A 23994-nucleotide genomic window follows, 5' to 3' on the forward strand; every position below is an offset into this window, starting at 1 on the left:
CTTTAAAATAAATTTCATTATCATTCACTGTCATTAAATGCTGTGGGAGAATGCTCTTGTATACTGTAAAGATTTGTCACTCCTACTGGTTTAATAAAATGCTGATTGGCCAACAGCCGGGCAGGAAGTGTAGGCTGGGTGACCAGACTAGGAGAAGGCTGGGAAGAGGAGAGGTACAGAGGGAGTCAAAAGCCAGATGCAGAGGAAGTAAGATGAGAATGTTGGACTGAGAAAAGGTACCAAGCTAGGTAGTTAAACATAGACAAGAATTATGGGTTAATTTAAGTGTAATAGCTAGTTAGTTATAAGCCTGAGAAATAGGCCAAACAGTTTATGATTAATATAAGCCTCCGTGTGTTTATTTGGGACTGAATGGCCACAGGACTGGCCACAGAAACTTCCGTCTACAATTAAACATTTTATATTCATAGCTATTTGATACAACTACATGCTGGGGTTATATTTGAAAAGAGGTTACAAGTGCACAGAGTTTAACAAGTCCGTTATACACTGTGGGGATCAGCTATAATCTTCACTACAGCTGGTTCTCAAGACTTCACCATGTGGAACTTAAGGTGGTCATTAGTTGATGGGAAGCCAAGGAAAGGGTAAGAATTCCAGGGAAACAGCTGTACACATGTATTCACAAAGGTGGGAAGGCACTTTCAGAGGTTAATGAAAAGTCCCTCTAGGGTGGAATGTATATTTCAGGAGTGTGCTTATCATAGTCAAGCAAATCATAAGTGTAAGTATAGAATAAAACACCATGGAAGTTAGGATAAAGACGTCTTTTAAGGCAAGATTCAGTGAGACATAAGAAATAGATTCACAAACAGCTTCTGTGTGAGCATAAAGATGAGCAATGTGAAGCTCAGCCACTGAGATGGGGTGCTGGCTGTGGACTGAAGCCTCAGAGGCTGTCATGGCTGACTTAGGTGTGGTTCAGCCACTGAGATGGAGTGCTGGCTGTAGGCTCACACCTCGAGGCTGTCATGGCTGACTTAGGTGTGGTTCAGCCACTGAGATGGGGTGCTGGCTGTAGACTCACACCTCAGAGGCTGTCATGGCTGACTTGGGTGTGGTTCAGCCACTGAGATGGGGTGCTGGCTGTGGACTGAAGCCTCAGGTGCTGTCATGACTGACTTAGGTGTGGTGTCTACAGAGGACAGAGGGGATATGAAGAAGCGAGATGATTGACGTCTAGGATAAAAAAAGCCAATCTTGACAAGAGAAGGGAGAAAGGGGAGGGAAGGGGGAAGAGAGAGGTGGGGAGGGGAAAGGACATGGGAGGGAGAGGAACAGTAATCTCATCTGAATTCTATTTTTGGCAGAGGATGTGACTTGTGAATATATTGCCAAATGAGTTGGGTGGAGCCTAAGATGTATATGTATGTGATGTGTATGTATATGTACATATATGTATAAGCCAGTATGTATAAAAGTATTCTTTAAACTCCTACCCTACCCCAGTGAAGCATCATTTTTACTCCTGTTATTCTAGCACACAAAGAAATTACACCTTTACCTCCATAGGCCCCGGGCACTCCTGCATAGGCTTGAGGCAGATAGCAAAAGTGTGGTTTGTGGATTTTGGAGTTCGTAAAAATATTTAATCCTACAGACTGGAAAGAAATATTACATGTTAAAGCATACTGGAAACTCCAGAGAGGGGATTTAAATTGTTCTGAGCTGCACACCTCTATAGGAAGAATTATATATGTTTTAAAGGTAAAAATAAGAGATTTTAGTCTATTTTGATATGATAAAATCTAATTCATGCTGGGTGGTGGTGGTGGTGCACACCTTTAATCCCAGCACTTGGGAGGTAGAGGCAGGCGGATCTTTGTGAGTTCAAGGCCAGCCTGGTCTACAGGACAGGCTAGTCCAGGACAGGCTCCAAAGCTACACAGAGAAACCCTGTCTCGAAAAAAAAAAAAAATCTAATTCACAATCTGGATATACCTAATTCTCATAGCTCAGCTTAGCTGTAGTTAATCTTAAAAAATATACATTCAAAGCAGCTGATACTTCTAAAATAGATTTTATTAATAAGACCAACCATTGACAAATGGGATGTTATGAGATTAAAAAGCTTTGCCAACCAAAGGAACCAGTCACTTGATCATGAAGGCACTGTCTACAGAAGGGGAGAAAATCTTGGCTAACTGTACGTCTGACAGAGCACTAATATCTATAATATACAAATAACTAAAAAAAAAAAACCCTAAACAACAAGAAATCAACCTGATAAGGAAACAGGTTAATAAAATGAACAGATAGACAGTTCTCAAGAGATGACATATAAGTGGTCAATAAATGTATGAAACATGTTCAACTTCCCTAGCCATTAGAGAAATGGAAATCAAAACCATATTGAGATTCCATATTAGTCCAGTCAGAATGGCAGCCACAGCAGCAAATACTGATGAGGAAAAGGTCACCAGGAATCCCTTATACACTGCTGGTGGAGGGTTATCTAGTCCAGCTATGGTGGAAGTCTGGAGGCTTCTCAATAGACTAAAAGGAGCTAGACGTTCCATATGACCACACTACCCCTTTACCCAAAGCTCTGCAAACCGGCCTATCCCAGAGACAGTTGCATTTCGTGTTTATTTAATCACTGTTTGAAATAGCTAACTTATGGAACCAACTTAGGTGTCCAAAAACAGAGGCATGGATAAGGAAACACACACACACACACACACACATACACACACACACACACACACACACACACACACACACACACACGAATTTTTCAGCTATAAAGAACAATGAAGCCATGTGAGTTTCAGGAAAATATATGCAACTGGAGATAATCATATTAAGTGAGCTACACCAGTCTCAGAAAGAAAAATATTACATGTTTTTAATGACTGTGTTCTCATTCATTTGTGGATCCCAGACTTTATAAAGATACACAAAGTTCTGTCTACATATGTTAATGAAAGTAGAAGCAAAATGGTCTGAGGGACAAAGGGGACTCATAGGAAGTAGGAGGGGGTGTGGAAAGGGAGGGTGAGGCAATACTTGGGGAATATGATCAACCAACAATGTACACACAGACACTTTAGAAACTCTAAAGAATTAATTGTGCAAATGACTTCTGTTGTGGCTGCCAAGAAAGTACTCATATATTAATCTCTAAGATATACATATATAATGTATGTAGATAGAGAGAGAAACAGTAAACCACTTGTTACTTAAAGTGCTAGAGAAATCCTGGTAGATATGCATGTGTACAAAGTGATAAACCCACGCCTTTGTGATTCTTTTCTGTTGATTATTATTTTGTTAGAGAGGGAAGGATCAGATTGCAGTGTTTAGAAGCTCCTGGATTTTACATCTCAACACAGACTAATAAATCAGCTCTGGTGAGTTTCAGGAGGGATTACCTCAAAAACGCTGTTGGCATCATCATTGCTCAGGTCCTGCTTCGGTATGTACACAATCCCATTGTGAGTGATTTCGGGTGCTTTGATGCAATTTTCACTGTACCCATACATTGGGCCACCGTACTGAACACCCTGGGGAGACTTCACGGGCAGCAAATTATAGATCTGTGCATTGGAGGAGAACAAAGGGACACTGTTTCTGGTTCTACTGTTTAAAGAATTTTAAATGTGATAATGCTCAATATAGAATTTAAACCACTGTGGTTTTATTCACCCTTGCTATGTGTATGATATAAGGGGAGAAGCAGAGAACCATAGAAAGAGACTGAACGTCAAAGATTTTAATCCTCTTGTGCACAAATACAGTATTTAAAGGGATGAAAGGACAGAGATATAGCTCAACTGGTAGAATGCTTATGTAACTAACAGGCAGGAAGCCTTGGACTTCCTCCCCAGCACTGCACAAACCAGGCATGCTGGTGCAGGTCTGTAATCCCAGCACTTTGGAGGTGGGGGTATGAGGATCAAAAACTCAAGGTCATCCTTAGCTGTCTTATGAGTTCAATGTCAGCCTGGGCCATATGAGACTCTTTCTAAAAAAAAAATGAAGTGAATTTATTAAAACTGATCTGATGTAGAAGAATATGAAGAAGAGAGCTGGAGGCTGTCAGTTTTCCGGTTAATGGTACAGAGGGAGGGTGGATAATAGGCACACAGAGACAACCGGATCACTTCTGACCAGTTATCCTGGTCTCAGTAGTGCTGGACCCGGAGGCAAGAAACAGAGGATAACTGTAAAACTGATAAAGATACCACAAAGCCAGTAAGCAGGGATGCTTCTTTGAAAACGCAAAGATGTTTTAAAGACATGTTTGAAAAGAAACTGTTTTTGTCCACCTTTAAGATCAGTAAGTGCTTGATCTTAGGGAAAGCAGAAAGGTGTGGCATGTTACATAATCCTTGAGTTGTGATAGGTTGGCAAGTGGATTGGAAGAAATTTAATTTCTCTAAAACGTATCGTAGCATACTCTTTTCATAATTAACACATTCTACTTGTGTTTTATTATCCATAACATGAAGTTATAAGACCTATCCCAAATTATTACTCACTTAAGAAATGCCAGGGTGAAATGAGATGATTCTGTAAAGCACTTTGCTCAGAGACTGTCAGGGAGTTACATCACACTTATCACTCTGAGGATCTTATCCTTTGTGGTTACGGTTTACCAACTGGTCTTATCATGTCAGCATTCTGTGCCACCCAAGACCGCAATGGGACTCACTGTCTGAGGTGAGAGCTCGGCTTCCGGCTTCAGTAGCAGCACGCTCTGGTCTACCGCACGAAGGGCGCAGAGGGACAAGGGCGTGGCTGTGACCTTCAGGTGGGCATCAGAGGCTGGGAGGCTCTGCGCTGGTGAGAAACTCAGATGTACCTGCAAAGAGCGTATGATTATAGCAATCTCTTAAAAAAAATGAACATTACAGTCTTGACTCTGCTCCAGCCCATGCTGAGTTTTTCACTTCCTCTTTCTTTCTCTATCTTATAGCAGGTTTACAGCAGGGACTTTTCTAGGAACTCTCCATTCAGCATGGAAGTGTGGCTCGGGCTTACTTGGTTTTCTTTCTTTTTGTAACTGGTGGAGAGTTGATGTTGATCCCACTGAAATAGAATCCAGTATGGTATTGAAAACATTCCTGAGAAGGAAGACACAAACCTTTGGTGGCTGACCTATCTGTGTGAGATCCAACACCTAACTTCCTCCAGTCATGGTCATGTGATATTCTAAAATAGGGCGGGGCTAATGGCCACTCAGGATTGACCGGGCCACCAAAAATTAAATATCCAATATGTATTTTAAGACGTATGTTGGGAAGTTAACACGTTTATAAAAATTAAAAAGCATCTGAAGGCTTAGTACAGAAGAGCAGAACAATGGGAAATTGTACAGAATTTTGTTAATGGGTGGGGGAGTTGTTGGTTTCTTCCATTGATGAAGGTATTTCTTAAATTTCCTTTCCTCCTGCTTCTTTGTTTTGGTTTATTCTAGTGTGTTAGTTTTTGTTTTATCTTATTTTATTTTGTTATTTTTCCCTCAGAAGCCTGTTTGTTTTCTAACTCAAATGTCAGTATGCTCAGTGAAATTACTTGGGCCAGTGAATTTCACTGCAACAAAGGGGTGGTTTGAAATCATGTTGTCATGAGGTGAACATCTGCATATCTCCAAATCAACCTGTTATGAAAACATCGCTTGTGGAGACTTCGGAGTATCTTCTTATTTTTTAGAAAATTTAAGTTCATTAAAATAAGTTCATGTCTATATCAAATGAACAAGTTAGTTATTTGAGATTATGACCAACTGAAAATATTATTTGCCAAGAAGTGGGCATGTCAGGAAACTGCAAAATTGCTTACTGATACAAGAACCAGAAGAGAAACTTAACGTGTATCTTGAAGGAAGCTGTACTAGATATGATAATCAGTGTTGTCCTTAATGAATAGTTACATCTAGCTGAGATTAATAGTCAAAAACTTGGGGTGAGGTCTCAAAGGAAAAGAATTACTTATACCTTTATTATAATGGAATTATGTGATGCAAAATGCCCCAAATACTGATGATGTGACACACAAGAACTTTTGCTTTGTGTTTTTTGAGAGAAAGGACTTGCGTGAATGCAGATTAGACCACAGGGCCATCATCACATCTGAACTGAAGACCTCAATGTGCCACTTTGAGGCATTTGCCATTCCACCTGAGCCACATGGAAAACCATCTCCCGTGGAGGTATGTGACTCCATAGCAGAGGAAGAAGAAAACTAATATCGTAGCTGTTCATTCCAAGGACTGAGCAGTTTCCAGCACTGGACTCAAAACCGTTTCTCTCTCTCTCTCTCTTTCTCTCTCTTTCATTTGACTTATTTTTAAATGAATTTGAGAAAGGATCTTGCACATATCCCAGGTTGGCTTTGAACTCACTATGTACCTCAAGGATCCTGCTGAAGCCCCCAAGTGCTCGGATCAGAGGCATGTGTCCACCACGCCTGACCTGTGTTGTTTCCTCTTACTTATCTCTCCACTACAGGCAAACATTTGCAGGGCTGGCTGCCAGAAAAACAATTTAAGCTAATACATATTTAATGTCTTAAGGGGAAGATGTTTTAAATAGAAAAGTTTTTCTCTGTCCAATAAAATATTGAAAAAATACACTGGTTTGAAGAGACGCATCCTTGTTTGAACCCAGGTCCTCTCTCACTCTCTCAAGGCCTCTCTTTGCTCACGATCCTGTCAGGGGCCTAAACTGGTAACTCCACTAGACCCGTTCTGGCATTTTTGTGGCAGTCAGCGTTCTTGTGGGTGCTGTGTGAGTCTTCCTTTGTGTGATTGTTTATGCTTTCTTTTGTCTTTGATCAATGGTACGTTAAAAGGCATTTGATCTGAAGTGACTGTAACTTTGAATAGCCTTTAACTTCTATAAAGAATTTTTGTGGTGTTACACAGAGATTTTCCAATGCTTTGCGGAGTCAGAGGCATTTTTCAGATTTGATTCTGAGTAGAAAGTAATTTTTTTTTCTGTCAATTATATGCTGTCAGTTTCAAGTCTGGAGTGTGAAGAGATAAGACTAACTCACTGGCTAGCGACTGTTGCCCACTGCTAAAGTGGGGTGAGCCAAAGCTTAGCTCTCCCAAGATTTCTCATGCAACTGCACACAACTCACAGCAGAAGACCCTAGAGGCTGATGCAGGAGGCTCACTTGATACGAAATTCACAGAAGACCCAAACAGAACCTACACTGTGCTCCTGACACAATGCCCAGCTTTAATGGCGTTCCTTAGATGGAAGTGAAGATTTATATAGCAATCCACACTGTCTTTTGCTTAGATCACTGCATATGTAATGTATGTATGTATGTATGTATGTATGTATGTATGTATGTATGTGTATATATGTATGTATGTATGTAATGTGAATACAGTTGCCACAGCAGAAATGCCTACTTGCTGTAAATAGACATTATCTTCCTAGTTATGGTTTTGAAAAACAAAAAGTGGCTGAAGCTGACAGAGCCCTTCTGGTTGATAATTCAAAGACTACGCTACCAGAATAGTAAAAGGTCAGATAACCAGTGCTAATTCTGCTCGGATAAAACTTACTTATAGCTTAGTGGGACTCACACTACAGCTTTGTAATTTTTAAAAATAATAAAAGATCTCATTGACAAGTTTTTTTTTTTTATATTTTTAACCCTGTATACTTTCCTGTCTATATTGAGGAATTCACGTTAAGTGAAAACACACATTCTTCTGCAGGGAATGGGATGGAGGCGTGCCAGAGGGTCAGTGGAACAAGGTATTACACAGCTTGGTGAAACAGCATTTTCAATGGAAAATTGGTAACAAAATATTTCAAAATAATTTACAAGTTTGAGATGGGGCCTGGAGAGATGGCTCAGCAGGCAAGAGCACTGGCTGCTTTTCCAGAGGACCTGGCTTTACCTCCCAGCACCCACATGACAGCTCACAGCTATCTGTAACTTCAGTTCCAGGAGATCCCATGGCCTCTTTTGGCCTTCAGAGGTAACAAGCACGCACATGGTGCACAGACATACATCTGGGCAAGACACCATAAGCATAAAATAAAACAACAATATATATGCATATATATATATTTAAAGTTTGCTGTAGAATAGATTTTGAAATTCACTTGAGTCTCTTAAATCAAAAAAATTCTACCTGTGGCCACATGCTTTGGGCAGTGCCACTAGACGGTTAAGATGTGATTCCTCTCACTAACTTGAGAGATTCCTGGGGGGAAGTTTAAGAGCCCCCCATGATGGCTTTAAAGTAGATATTAAGCCATTTTAATCCCAACACTTGGAAGGCAGAGGCAGGTGGATCTCTGTGAGTTCAAGGTCAACCTGATCTACCTAGTAAGTTCCTGGACATCTAGGGCTACATCAAGAGGCCCTGTCTCAAAACAAAAATAGATATTACTTATTTATTGCCCACACTTATAAAGGATAGAACGAAAGGATCATGCTTAGACATAACCACCCACCTTATTGGCAAAGCAGTTTTCGATTTGGAGTTTCTGAGTATCGACGACAATTTCCCCATCAGGTAAAATCGCATAAATGAGCAGCTGAGCCATGGGAGCCATGCCTGGCTCCACTTGAACTGGGAAGGAAAACGTTCCTTTGGCTGGAGAATGAAGAAGATTCAAGATTATGGATTAGGAGTGGAGTCTCAATTTTATATCAGAACAGTTCTTAGAATAGTTAAGAATTCGTGTTTGGATCACGTTAGAAGGATTTGTACTTTTACCACTTTGCACAGAGTGGTGCTTGATAAATGCATGCTGGACAAGTGACATTTTTATAGGTCCAGCTTTAATTCTGTCCCCAGTTAAGCAGGAAAACCCATTTAGTCTATGGCTCTATTTCTAAAGGTTTTTATATTTTATTTTATGTGTATGAGTGTTTTGCCTTCATGCATGTCTGTGCAGCATATGTGTGTAGTACCCACAAAGACCAGAAGAAGGTATCAGATTTCCGTGGAACTGGAGTTACAGATGGTTTTGAGCCACCATGTGGGTGCTAGGAATTGAACCTGAGATCCCATTTCAGAGAGCAGCCAGTGCTCTTAGCCACTGTTCCATCTCTTCAGCCTTATGTTTATGTCACAAACACTGATAACCAACTGTAGTGAGACTGCAGAGAATGAAGAGTTGCTATAGACCTAAGAAGACCCCTTGCTGAGCCTGGCTTTAGAGTGGAGGATGCTGCATCTTTACTGGACTGGTAGAATCATGATGCTAAAAGTCCTCTAGGAAGTGTGCAGAGCGAGAGCCATGGTCCAGTAGACATTTTAGCGAAGATGTAACATGGTGTAAACAGACGGTTAGGAAAAACACAGAAATTAAAAGCGGTGCTGGGTGTTTGAAGATCCGAGACGGTGGCTGGAGGCAGCCATCAATCACTACTCCAGCAGAGGGAAAATCAAATTAACCAGAGAGCAACTGCTTTCAGAGGTGGAAGACTGTAGAAGCATTCTAAGTTCAGAAGTGAAGACACAGCCTACTCAGGAGGCAGGGAAATGCAAGTCATATTTACATTGAGATCCCATTTCATTCCAGTCAGAATGGCAAACAAAACAAAACAAAACAAAACATAAACAACCGGAATGCTAGCAAAGATGTGGAGGAGAAGGAACCTTTAAGTTAGTGGTAAACAGCGTGCAGGATCCTCAACAAAATGAAAACAGAGCAATCACATGAAGCAGCTGTACCACTCTTGAGTGTTTATCAAACGGACATGAAATCAGCATTCAAGAGACACCTAACTATCCACACTTTTCTTTTCTTTCTTTTGGTTTTTCGAGACAGGGTTTCTCTGTAGCTTTGGAGCCTGTCCTGGACTAGCTCTGTAGACCAGGCTGGCCTCGAACTCACAGAGATCCACCTGCCTCTGCCTCCCGAGTGCTGGGATTACAGGCGTGCACCACCGCCTGGGAAAATATCAAAACTTACAGTAGCTCTATTCACTACCACCAGTATATGGGGTCAACTTAAGCGTCCATCAACAGATGAACAGGCAAGAAAATGTGGCCCATACAGAGAGTGGGGTATTATTCAGTCACCAAGAATAATGAAATTATGTCATTGTCAGGAAAATAGGTGGAACTGGAGGACATTATGTTAAACAAAACAAGCCAGACAAAGAGATTAGTTTTGTGCAGTTTGTTTCTCTTATATGGGAAAAACTAATGACTCAAAACTGTAAGAAGAGTCCAGGAAGGTGAAGGGGAGAGGAGCATGGGCAAAAGAATGGAGGCCAAAGTATGATCCACACAGGCATGGAGACATCACTGTAAAACCATTACTTTGTGTGACCAATAAATACTGATGACTATAATGAAGAAAGAATTAGAAAGACGGCTGCCAGTGAGGACTATAGAGGAGGGGGATTCTTGATGTACAATGGCAGAAATTCTAGCGGAACTGTGTCCTGAAGTTATGTGGAAAACAAATGTAAAGAAAGAATTGAAAGAGGAAAAGTGTTTCGAGAGAAGCACTGGTGCCCAACCTGGCTTCTTCCTGCTACGTGCAGTAAAATTTGGTGGGAAAGTGGAAAGATGGTTGTTCACCATGAAGCAAGCAGGATTTGATAAGAAGAATAGTTTCTGGAAACTCTCATGTTATCCAGCTTCTAAAGAACGCAGAGCGATTTCTGGAAATTACCCTCTAGAGAGAGAGAAACCACATGACGGGCAGCTTCTTGCTAATGTCATAGAAAAGTGAAAATGCCGCCATGTTCAGTCACAAAGCTCTTCCAAGTTCCTTTGAAGAGATTATATGCATGACTCACAGATTCCCCATTCCATCTCAGCAGTAAAAGCCAGAATGAGAGCTGGAATTATCCAGGAAAAATCTATGGAGAAACCTTTTGTCTAGCAGGATATATAATGTTGTTGTGGCACACAGGAGGATGACATGATTCCTGAAGGATTTATCCTAAAAGAGACACTGTCATGAAAGGGACAGAGAGGGTAAACGGAAGGAGAACATTGATCCCTCTATGTACAGGACACAAACCAGCTGCAGGCACATGCTGTCCTTAGTGGAAAAGAAGGGCTGGTTGCAAGTTAAGAGTCAAGTTAAGAGGACAGAGACACCAACCAAAGAGAACTGGTTTGTGTTGGAATCTGGGGCTGTTTGTCTGGGTGGATTTCATATCTCTGCAGATGGGCAGTTCTCAACTTTCCTGATGCTGTGACCCTTTAATCTAGTTCCTCATGTTGTGGTGACCCCCAATTATAACATTATTTCATTGCTGCTCCATAACTGTAATTTGCTACTGTTATGAATCATAATGTAAATATCTGACATACAGGATAGCTGATATGTGACCCCCAAAGGGGTTGTGACCCAAAGGTTGAAAAACGCTGCTCCAGATAGATGATTTTTTTTGTTGGCATGGATTGTATCCAAGACCTTATGCTTTATTTAGAAGATTTGCTGTTTTGCTGTGTATGATATATGAGATTTGGGGGCTCACATAAAGGCTGCAAATGGATTGAGGCATTTGTTGATGGAGAGATTGAATTTGACTTGTTGGATGTATTTGTGGATTTTGGAATGATTGTGGTAAGCAGAATTTTAACCCTGGATATCGGATTCCGGAAATCTTTGAGTATGTTATTTTAAGTGGCAGTAAAGCCTTTGCAGGTGCTAAACCAGGACCTTGAGATGTGGAAATTGGTTTGGATTATCCAGATGGAGTCAAGGTCATTATAAGCATGGTTATAAAAGGGAGGTTATCTAAAGCAGATGAGATTTGAAGATGGAGCGCTGCTGGCTTTAAAGGCAAAGGCAGGGACCACTAATCAAGGCATAGTAGAGGCACGTAGGAGAGGCAAGGACATTGGGTCTTCTCTAGCAGATCTAAGGCAGTCCTGCCAACACAATGACTTGAGCCCAGTGAGACTTCTGAACAGAAATGTGTTATATGCTGGGACATCTGTGGTAACCCGTCAGGGCAGCAATAGGGATCTGATGCACAAAGACATGAAGAAAAGTTTTCCTTGGTCATTTTGTTTTTTTACATTTGGATTTTTTTTTTTGCTTTTTGAAAATAGTTACAAATTAATATATTTTATTGCAGGAATAAAACCTAAAAATGTAGACGTGTTCAGAACAGCTTCCTCACTGGATCACTGAGAGCTGCCATGTACTTCCTGTAATGTGAGAGAGGCTCTAGCTTGCCCCGTGGTTCAGGGTTTGGCCAGATGAGAGAACATAAGAAAGGGGAAGATGCTTACCTCCTTGTTCAAGTGACAACACGTGGCTTCCTGAGCTGAAGATGCTTCCCCTTGCTTTGATCTAAAGGCAGAAGGAAACTCACTCATTACCATTGGAAGGTCTGTCTGCCCATCTTCAACATACTCATGATATATAATTATCATGTTACTGCAACTCAGAAGTTATTTTTATCACTATTTTTCGCTCCTACCATTTCCTATATGTACATATAGATGTTTTAAATAACAAGCATATAATTTTGAGTTTTATTTTGTTCAGTGTTTACTATTCCTAGGAATGTGTGAAAAGTAGATATGTATCTATTTTTAGCACCTACTGTATGTGAGGTATACAGTGGAGACAAATGTAAAATATGAATATCCTCTGTACTCTTATCTTAAAATAAGCAAAAAGCATCTTATTTTAATATAAACAAAGCTCATTCTCTGTGTGCCTGACTTTGAAATAAAGTAATCTGAATAATTCAATTTGTATAATAATTATGTGGACTACTGTTTCTAGTGTTCAGGTGAGATAACTGTTACTCATTTTTGAGGATGAAATCTAGTAAAGTATCCAAGGTCCCAGAACCATGAAAGGATGAAATGGAAATTATAACTATTATAAATTTGTTACTTTTTCATAGAAATAAAGAAATGTTAGAGTCAATATTTCAGTGGTGAGTAGGACAAATGACAAACTAAAGCATAAATAATTTCATAGGAAGCAGTTTATCTTCCCATATAAAAAACAAAAACTTCAATATTAACAATGATGTTATTCTGAGAGGAACCTAGTAAATTTGTAGTCTATACAATTAGGAAGAGATGCAGCGACTCTCATCCTTACCAGATAGTAAAAGGTTAAGTCTTTTTCATCCCCCAGGATATCTCTGTTCAAGATGTAGTGTGTCCGAATCTCTTGAGTTTGCCCACAGGCCAAAGTACCAAAAGCAAGTTCAAGATGAACATAACTCTTGCTTGGGGAAAAGATACGATTTGCAGAATGATGTGCTTGTGTGTGAAATTCGTCAAGCCACCAGTTATCATAACACATATTATTTTCCTTATAGACGGCCTAGAGGAAAAACAAATTACACATTTGTATTTAGTGTCCATCTATCTATCTATCTATCTATCTATCTATCTATCTATCTATCTGTCTGTCTGTATCTATCTATCTATCTATCTATCTATCTATCTATCTATCTATCTATCTATCTATCTTCTATCAACCAATCAATCAATCTAACTGTCTGTCATCTATCTATCTATCTATCTATCTATCTATCTATCTATCTATCTATCATCTATCTATCTATCCATCCATCCACCTACCTACCTACCTATATGCTATCTTTTTGTAAAAAGGCTGTTCAATAACTGTTTTCCCACTTCCCTCCTAAGATTATTTAAGCTTTTGTATCTCAGGTTGGCTTTAATACTCACAGTCTTCTTACTTCTGTCTCCTGAGTGCTGGGATTAAGAAATGCTCACCTTGAGCCGGGCATGGTGGCACACACCTTTAATCCCAGCACTCAGGAGGCAGAGGCAGGTGGATCTCTGTGAGCTCGAGGCCAGCCTGGTCTACAGAGTGAGTTCCAGAACAGCCAGGGCTGTCTTGAAACCCCTTCTCCCAAAAAGAAAGAAAGAAAGGAAGAAGGGAGGGAGAGAGGGAGAGAGAAAGGGAGGGAAGGAGGGAGGAAGGAAGAAATGCTCACTATGCTTGCAAGGCTCATGTATAATTTTTTCTGTATAGATTTATTTCATTATTTGCATGTCAGAGCAATTATTTTCTTTTACGTATTTATTCTTTTATAATTTCATGCATATATTCTTTGATCAAGTCCTCCATCATATTATTCTTTCTTATCCCATTAGCCATCCCACTAAGTCTCTTCTTCCCGAGCCTCTCTCCTAGTTTTGTGAATTTTTTATGTGTGACCCACTTGGGGGTTATTTGATTGAGTAGGGGTAATGTACTAATGGCTACCTCACCGAGGAATATGGTTCCCCTCCCCCTGAAACCTTTAACAATCAGCTCCTCCAGCAGGGTGGGGCCTTATGAGCCGCTCTCCCATCTATTATGAAGTGTTGATAGGCCCAGTTGTGTAGAGGTCTTGTGTAGGTGGCTACTGCTGTGTCTTCTTATGGTTTTATTGCTTAAGAGTATTTGAATGTTCAAGCACAAACAAAAATTCTATTATGCTAAAGGAATCAGGGACAATCTAACTGGTAATAGAACTATGAAAATATTAAAAACTTCAAGTCAATACAAGGATGATCTTTCCAGTGTTCCTGAAGGCAGACTACACTGTAAGTGTCCCTGACACAGAACTTTCTGGCCTTCATGATTGAAGTTCCCACATTGCTCAGTTCCTATCACATTTTCTTTTGTCCCTAGAGTTCATGGTCCTCTCACACATCCTTAAGTTGTGTAGTCCCATGACCTAATCCTTTTCAGCTTCACATTCCCATTTCCACTTACCAAGAAACCTATGAATGAAGATGTGAAGTTGGAAGTGTCAATGACAATGTTGACCAAGCCATGCTCATCAGTAGTAAACGTGGACTGGTACCTAGCTAGATCCACTCGGACAGATATGTTTTTGTTGGGCATTGGCTGATCCTTCTCGTCAACAAGAAGAAGCTAGAAACAGGAAAGCAATAGCTGGTTACAAAGGCAAGATAACCACCCCATCTTTCCAGTCCATTCTGTTTATGTCTTTGCTCTTGCTCTGTCCCTGTCCTTTACTTAAGATCTTTGCATCTGCAAATGAGACACTTTCTGAGTCTTAAACTGTGATGTTTCTTTTAAGTATTCCTCATGATATTGAAAACTGATAGTTCATTTTTAAATTGATTTTATTTACATTTTATTTTATGTGTATGGGTGTTTGGTCTGCATGGATGTCTGTGTGCCATGTGTGTGCCTGGTGCCCTCGGAATTCAGAAGAGGACATCAGATCCCCTTAGTTCGAAGTAGTTGTGAGTTGCCATATGGGGGCTGGAAATTGACCCTGGGTCCTCTGAAAGTGCAGTTAGTGTTCTTAGCCACTGAGACATCTCTCCAGCACCTTATTTTATCATTTTTAATTGAAAAACAATAATGTACAATTTTAGAGTGCAATATGATGTTATGTCTTGATAACTTCATGTAAAGTAGAATGATTATATGTAGTTAATGAACCTATCCAACATAGCTTTTTTTTTTTTAATAAGATAAGGTTTGTACTGGTTAGTTTTTTGTTTTTAGATTTATTTTTTTAATTATTTTAATTATGTGTATATGTGTGTGTGTGTGTATGAGTATATGCACATAAATGCAAGTTCTCAGAGGTCAGAGGTGTCAGATCCCCCTGGGGCTGGAGTTACAGGTAGTTGTAATCTGCCTTATGTGGGTGCTGGGAATTGAACTCAGGTCCGCAGGAAGACCACTGAGCCATCTCCCCAACTCTGTGTGCTGGTTAGTTTTATGTCAGTGTGACACAAGCTAGAGTCCTTTTAGGAGAGGGAACCTGAACTGAGAAAATGGCTCCCAGCAGATTGGCCTGTGGGCAAGTCTGTGGTTCATTTTTGATGATTTGGGAGGGCTTGGTCCATTGTGAGTGGGCCCACCCCTGGACAGGTGGTCCTGGGTTGCCTTAAAAAGTAAACGGATCAAACCATAAGGAGCAAGCCAGTGAGCAGCACTCCTCCACATCCTCTGCTTCTGTTCTTACCTCCAGGTTCCTGCCTTGAGTTCTTGCCCTGACTTCCCCCAGCTGGTCGGCCACCATCCTCCTTCCTATCCTGAATTTCTAGAAAATCAGTTTTCTCATGATTTTCTCTCTACCTGTGATGGCCTTGCCAAACCACAACATGCTTATCAATGTCTTTTCCAACTTGCTATGAAATATTAAAATGAATAAAGAAAGTGTAAAAGTCAAATTCAGATATAAAATTCAAAACATGAATGAGGAAATTGCTTATAAACTTAGTCCAAATATTATTTGCTATGAAGGCAAATTTGAGAAATGCCTAAAATCTTAGCTATATTATGTAAAAGGAAACAAGCAGTTTACACAATTGTGTTATCTGTCCTAAAGTTTACCAGCCTTGCTGTGACAAAACATTGCTTTAACACTGAAAAAGAAGTCTTTAACAGTTTTCAGTAATTAAAAATTTTATCATCTAGACAAAAGATTGTTGATATCTTTTGAATGTTAAATGTCTCCTGAAGTCTTGAACCCCAGTGTAGTGTTATAGGTAGGAGGGGCTGGGTTTGAAATCCTTGGGTCATTGGGAGTTTGTTGTCAAAGGAGGCTGGAATCTTGGCGCTCTCTCTCTCTCTCTCTCTCTGTCTCTCTCTCTCTCTCTCTCTCTCTCTCTCTCTCTCTCGGGAGAATTTGTCTTTCTTTATGCTTCCACTGTAGTGGGTGGTGCCACCACAGACACAACTCATAATGGACTGAGACTTTCAAGATTCTGGGCCCAAATAAACTTTTTACCTTTATAAGTTAATGGTTTCAGGTATCATGTTATAGTAATGGAAAGCTAACACAACTACTTTTTGAAAATTATTTCTATGGGAAACTGCATTAGAAAAGCCTTCTTTATAAAGAGGGAATCAAAGAGAACACAGCCAAACCACACAGAAAAAAATGTATTACAGATTTGTGAAAGGAAGTTGTTTAAAAATTTGCTTTGTTAGCTGGGCAGTGGTTGCGCATGCCTTTAATCCCAGCACTTGGGAGAAAGAGACAGGCAGATCTCTGTGAGTTCAAGGCCAGCTTGGTCTACAGAGCGAGTTACAGGACAGGCACCAAAACTACACAGAGAAACCCTGTATTGAAAAACCAAAACAAATTTTTTTTTTGCTTTGTCTTCCAACATTTCATTATCCATGAGAAATGTGAAATTTGCTATAATTTCTTTATTCTAAATAATTGTTGTATATATACATCTGGTTTTTCGAGACAGGGTTTCTCTGTGTAGCTTTGCGCCTTTCCTGGAACTCACTCTGTAGACCAGGCTGGTCTCAAACTCACAGAGATCAGCCTGGCTCTGCCTCCCGAGTGCTGGGATTAAAGACCACCGCTGCCGCCGCCGCCACCGCCGCCGCCGCCGCCGCCGCCACCACCACCACCACCATCACCACCACCACCACCCAGCAATATTTTGATTTTGCAATCAAATTTTTTTTTTCTTAGAAGTCTTATGCCTGGGGTTGGACAGATGGCTCAGTGGATGAAATGCTTCTTAAGCGTGCATGAGGATTCAGATTCTCAGCACAGCATAAATGCTGAGTGACATGACAGCCTGCCTGTGATTCCAGAGCTTGGACTGTTGAGAGAGCAGAGGCCTGAAGTAGGTTGGCTAGCTAGACTAGCCAGAATTGTCAAGCTTTGAGCTCAAGTGAGAGACCTTGCCTTGATGAATAAGGTGGAGAACGCCTGAGGAAGACTGATGTTAACCTTGAGCCTCCCTACACATACAAGACAAGCACACCTGTACCCACATAGTACATGTGTGCCTGCACTCATGTAAAGATGTATACACATTTATATGTACCACCACCACCACCATGCAAATGTATGCACATAGGAATATTTCATGCCCCTAAGTGTGATTATGGGGGAAAATATTTTACCTGACCAAAGAAAGGTAGTCCAGGCCTGTAATATGTATCCACTTTAGTAAATGTCAGTTTGCTTAAGGTATTTGTTATTTCACAAGATCCATAACCAGATAGTTCCATTCCTGAAAAAAAAAAGAGAGAGAGAATTCAGTTCTGTGTATCCCAAACTCACCTTCTACCTCTACCTCAGCTCTCCTCCATTATTACAGGATGCCACAGTAATCTTTGAATAATTTTATGAGGCATCATATCCAATACATTTTTATTTATCCTGTATCTTCTGTTAGCCTTATTAAAAAAATCAGTTTATTTAGGCCATTATCAAATATATCTGAAGCTAGCCATGATTTTCAGAACCAAGTGTAAGCTCCTCATTGTCTGGCTCAATTTCCTCCATTCTGAGAATGAGTGTGCTGGTGTGCTTTCCTGCTCATTGTTAATCTTTCAAAATGTCGCTCATACTCCACAAAGTGCATCAAATTTGACCTTAAGAGCCCCCTTCTGTCTGCATTAGAATTAACTACTCTTCAAATCCACTTTTCCCTTACATTCCACATTCCTTATGGGAATTAGATCACAGCTCTACACATACACACAAACACACATATATTAAATTTATGAGATCAGTGACCTGTCATTTTCATAATATGCAGAATCTATAAGGTATTCCAAAAGGAACGGAAGTCTGATATTTTCCCACTTAATTGAAATTTATTAAGAACCATACAGACCTGTTCCCTCCTCTTTGACTTTGGCTTCCACTTCTATTGTCATGTCATAGCCCTTCTGTCTTGGCTGAAATACTTTGGTTTTTATAACTTGTCTGAAACATCCTTTATCATCTGCCTGAAGAGAAGGGGAGAGAGTTCCCAAGTTCTCTGATTTGCCGTCAAAATGCCAGTTATAAGTTTACAAAAACACTTTAAGCATTCACATACCTATTTGGCGGAGTTGGCTTTTTTACTCTTTGGGGGCCCACCACCCAGCTCCCCAGTAAACACAGGGAGACTTATTCTTACTCATGAATGCCCGGCCTTAGCTTGGCTTGTTTCTAGCAAGCTTTTCTAATTTAACTTAAGTTATCCCACTTCTCTTTAACTATGTTTTGCATCTGGGCTTTTAACCTTTCTTTATTCTATATATCTTTCTTTTCTTCTTACTCCATGTCTGGTTGTGTGGCTGTGTGGCTGTGTGAGTGTGTGGTTGGGTGGCTGTGTGGCTGTGTGGTTGGGTGGCTGTGTGGCTGTGTGGCTGTGTGGCTGGGTGGTTGGGTGGCTGTGTGGCTGTGTGGTTGGGTGGCTGTGTGGCTGTGTGGTTGGGTGGCTGTGTGGCTGTGTGGCTGGGTGGCTGTGTGGCTGTGTGGCTGGGTGGCTGTGTGGCTGTGTGGCTGTGTGGCTGGGTAGCTGTGTGGTTGGGTGGCTGTGTGGCTGTGTGGCTGTGTGGCTGGGTGGCTGTGTGGCTGTGTGGCTGTGTGGTTGGGTGGCTGTGTGGCTGTGTGGCTACATGGCTGCATGGCTGTGTGGCTACGTGGCTGTGTGGCTGTGTGGTTGGGTGGCTGTGTGGTTGGGTGGCTGTGTAGCTGTGTGGCTGTGTGGCTGTGTGGCTGTGTGGCTGGGTGGCTGTGTGGTTGGCCCCTGGTGTCCTCTCCTTTTTTCACTCCTTCCTCCTCTCTTCCCTAGATTTCTCCTCCTATTTATTCCCTCTGCCCACCAGCCCCACCTATTTCTTTCTCCTGCCTGGCTATTGGACATCAGCTCTTTATTAGGTGTTTTAGGCAGGCAAAGTAACACAGCTTTACAGAGTTAAACAAATGCAACATAAAAGAATGCAACATATCTTTGCATCATTAAACAAATATTCCACAGCACAAATGAATGTAACACATCTTAAACTAATATTCCACAATAATTTGATGTGTATCCTTGCCCAACTCCAAGGATGAATGGTTTCTTTGTTAATCTCTGGGTTATTTATAGCCAGCCTTTGCCTCCCCTCTCTTCCAAAAATGGATCCTCTTTCTACTACATCAACTGTCCTAGAGTTTCCAAGTGTGCCATCATATTTTGTAATTATAGCTCTTTGCATGTGTTGCTCCTCAAATGATAATATTCTACTCTCCATTCTTCCCTTGGTCCACAGTCCTTGCTTCTCAAAACTCATCTCAGGCATAACATTTTCTAAGAGGCTTCCATAACTACCTGTAGCTCAACATTGACTATGGGATGTGTGTTTTTTTTTAATATAATATATTTATATATACTAGTTGATATTCATTGTATATGGTAGTGGGTTTTATCAGGACATTTTCAGAAAAGGGTGTTGGATACTCCTGGAATGGGAGTTACATGTGGGTGTTGGGAATTGAACCTAGATCCTCAGCAAGAGCAGCCAGTACTCTTAACCACTGAGCCATCTCTCTAGGCCCACCAGTATTTTTTGAGAGAGATACTCTTTCAGCCCACACTGGCTTCGACCTCATTATATAGCCAAAGTTGACCTTGAATTCCTGTTCTTGCCATTGATTCTCAATTATTAGGATTATAGGTGTGAGCCTCCACACTCAGCTACATCAAATGTTTTCAATGCGACATATTCTACTCTCAATTGTTTTTCTTAATTGTTCTCATTAACCATCCTCTGTGACATAATAGGTCCTCTAATTGCTATTTTCTAGGTCTTCCCCTTCTGGGCCAGATGTTCATTCACTGTTCATTATTTTCCCTTTATCATTTGGAAATGACATGCTACTGGATCCTCACGCTATCGCAGTTCTTAACACCTGACCTATTCTGTGACAAAAGCCAGCTTTGAACACTTTTTTATTCTTTTAGAACTTGGCATGTTGATTGCTATTGGCAAGAAAAATCACAGAATTGGCCAAATGCATGCAATCACAGATTCATGAGCTCCATCTCCACCTGGGCTCCTACCACAATCAGCCATTCTCACATTTCTCCCCCTACCCCAACATTTCAAATGCATCCCTAGTCGTGTTTCATTTAGCACTGTAGCTCAGGAGAAAGTAAGAACTAGAGAGTAGTTCATACATACTTGTTTGCTGAATTCTTCACAGATACTTTGTGAATTTTGGCCATGGCAGTTAGAGCGGTATCGTGAATACATTCTGCACACGCTAATTGTCACCAGACCGGGAACGGGCTTTCCGTATGTGTATCTAGAACAATAAAATGATCATTCCAAATGCCATTGAGTGTGAGTGATACAGATGTCTCTTCACCCAACCCATTTACTGGTCCATTGCATTCACCTAAGGCACCTGTTATGTCCCTGGTGTCTGCACTCTAGAACTGCTTGTGATGCAGGCTGTATCCTGACATCTAAGTGGGGATGGAAGTATACCTATAGTTGTAAGACAAACGAGCCTATGAACCATTTGAAAATGCCTCTAAGTGGAAAGATACTGATTTAGTATTTTTCTAAGATTCTTTCCCTCCTTCCCTCCCTCCCTCCCTCCTTCCTTCCTCCTTCCTCTTTCCTTCTTTCTTTTCTTTGTTTTTTTTTGAGACAGGGTCTCATTATGTAGCTCTGGATGGGTTGGAACTCACTGTGTAGACCAGGCTGGTGTAAACTCAGAGATCTGCCTGCCTCTGTCTCCTGAGTGCTGGGATTAAAGGCCACCACACCCAGCCTTTTCTCTCCTTTCAGTTGAGGTTTTACTATTAAGACTGTCCTGTGCACTGGAGAGATGCTCAGCAGTTAAGAGCACCTGTTGCTCTTCTAGAGGACCCAGGTTTGATTTCCAGCATCCACCTGGTAGTCCAGAACTGTCTGTAGCTCTAGTTCCTGGGAATCTGATGCCCCTTTCTGGCTTTTGCATGCATCAGGCAAGCGTGTACATGGATTGACATACCTGTGGGCAAAACCCCCTACACATAAAAAAGAGTGCTTCCTGCCCTTCCAGAGGACCTGAGTTCTGTTCCCAGCACCCGTGTCTGGTGGCTAACAACTGCGTGCAACTCCAGCTTCAGTGCTTCAGTGGATCTGATACCTCTGGCCTTCTTAGGCACCTGTCCATGTACATGGCACATGTCCACATACTCACATAATAATTAAAACCTGACTGTCTCTGCTGTCAGATTACCAAAATTATTTTAGGTAAAAAAAATGAGAGAAAGATATTTATAAAGACTATATTTCTAAGTATTTTAAAATAGTAAGTGAGAAGATTATTTGGGAAAGCAGTGGCTACAAAATAAAAACATGAGTTATTAATAATACCCTGATGACTCAGTTCGTTTCAGCTGCATATGATGGGAGGGCATGGTGCAAGGCTGGAATTAGTTTGCTGTTTTAGAACGGCCTGTGACTCATGTTATGGTGGAGGATTCTTAACTCTTTGCCTTAGATTTGTAGCTAGAATTTCTGTACGTAGGGGTCAGGGATTCTAATTTTCATTAAGCTTCTCCCATACAGCTGATGTAGAACAATGTCTGAAAATCTCCCCTTAGGCTAGCTGTGAGGTTGGTGAGGTTTAGCCTTACGGCCATAGCTTTCATCTTGCATACCCCTTCTAACGCTTGTCTGTGCTGAGAAGTAATGCATCACTAAATATTATTTAAAATATATCCTCTCAAATAGAATATGGACATCACAATAAGATGAAAACAATGTAACTCACAAGCCGCAGGCAGATACAACAAATTCCTCTTCCAGGAAAGCAATGGTCTTGGGCATTTTTACTTGCACCTCAAATTTGGGTAAAACTGTTTTGAATAGAGGAAAAAAGGAGGTGAGAGTAGGTAGGAGACCTCATAAATATTACCAATGGATTCCTTAGAGGAATCTATGACACAGAGTCACTGGAGAAACACCAGTGTCGACACAAGGACAGAGATGCTGTCGTTCATTACTGTGAGCAGTTTGTAGAGTGCTAACTTGGTGAAGTTGGGACTGTCCTTCCCAGACTCCTCTTCTCGGATTTTGTGCAAGATTTCAAAGGCAGGTGGATCGTCCCTGAGTCTGCAGACTACCACAGTTAGATGGAGGAACAGAGGGCCAGTGGGTTCAAGTATGCTCGCTCTCTCTCTCTCTCTCTCTCTCTCTCTCTCCCCTCTCCCTCTTTACCTCCCTCCCCCTCCTTCTTTCCCTTCCTCTCCCTACCCTCCTCTCTCATTTTTACCAAACGCTAGCTATTGTGCCAGACATCTCCAGTTCCCCACCAGACACCTAGCTGTAGATCTACTTAATGGAGAAATATCAGAGGTGACAGCTTTCTGCAGACTCTTCCACTGGTTCCCATGAATCTTCCACTCTGGCAGCTGAAGATGTTCACCTTCTCCCACCCCAACTCCCTTAATGCTCTGACCCATGCCCACTTCAGAACTTGTTAGTCATGTTCTATGATTTGCCATTTACCTTATTATGTGATTGACAGAGCAGCTCTGGGGAGCTTTGAGAGTGATTTTTTTTTTTTGGTTTGGCTTTCTGATATTGACTTTTACCATCCACATATGCACACACAGAGTGAGAACATACCACTCTCAACACGCACATATATGCATACACCTCACATATATACACAAAAGTAACCTAAAAGATTCCACTGTCATAAGTGCCTGATACTTGGAGAATTCTTACCGTATTCATCCACTTTAAAGGAGTGCTCTATTTTCTTCCCCGAGTCCTTCTGCACTACAACCTTGTAGTTACCTAGAGCTGGCTCATCTGACAGTGGGAAAGAGAGCTGGTGGAGTCCTACCAGTAGATCGATGTTTTGCCATTGAAATATTCGGTTCCTCTTAGGATTCTACAGTAAACAATTGAAACATATAGTTTGATTAGAGGTCAGCTTTTCAGGTAATAATAACACTGGGAATTGAATAAGTGGTTGTTGAATTAGTGCTAAAATTGTTAACCCACTTTTAAAAAGAATTCCAGACTGAACTAGACAGTGTGGTCCCTAGCTGTGGGATCCTGTCAATCTTATAGCCATGGCATCCCAGATGCTTCCATCTTGTCTGGTCTTGGAAGCCGAGCAGGTTAGAAGGGAGACCCTGCCTATGTGTGTCAAAATAAACATCTTTTTGATATACATGTTTATTTTGGCCATATTTGAAGAGTCATGAAATCACACCACTCTAAAGAACTGCAATCCTTTAAGTTTTACTTTGCCAAAGAACTTGAGTTAGGAAAAAAAAAGTATTTGTTTAGTTGAGGTGGCATG

The 23994-nt window shown here is 41.0% G+C and overlaps 1 protein-coding gene across 1 annotated transcript in view; it reads right to left on the reverse strand.

Moving 5' to 3' along the window:
* Positions 1–23994, reverse strand: part of LOC131906130 (pregnancy zone protein-like) — a 45312-nt gene that overhangs the window by 14513 nt on the left and 6805 nt on the right. Inside the window, exons 6-17 of the mRNA XM_059256922.1 lie at positions 23409–23577; positions 22450–22534; positions 20862–20985; positions 18542–18656; positions 17823–17932; positions 14679–14840; positions 13041–13268; positions 12212–12272; positions 8451–8593; positions 4679–4828; positions 3396–3560; positions 1520–1622 (exon numbers count right to left, since the gene is read on the reverse strand). Coding sequence (XP_059112905.1) covers positions 1520–1622; positions 3396–3560; positions 4679–4828; positions 8451–8593; positions 12212–12272; positions 13041–13268; positions 14679–14840; positions 17823–17932; positions 18542–18656; positions 20862–20985; positions 22450–22534; positions 23409–23577 — 1615 coding nt within the window. The remainder of the gene's footprint in view (positions 1–1519; positions 1623–3395; positions 3561–4678; positions 4829–8450; positions 8594–12211; positions 12273–13040; positions 13269–14678; positions 14841–17822; positions 17933–18541; positions 18657–20861; positions 20986–22449; positions 22535–23408; positions 23578–23994) is intronic.

The sequence above is a fragment of the Peromyscus eremicus genome, chromosome 3 (genome assembly GCF_949786415.1).
Source record: "Peromyscus eremicus chromosome 3, PerEre_H2_v1, whole genome shotgun sequence".
Classification (NCBI taxonomy): domain Eukaryota; kingdom Metazoa; phylum Chordata; class Mammalia; order Rodentia; family Cricetidae; genus Peromyscus; species Peromyscus eremicus.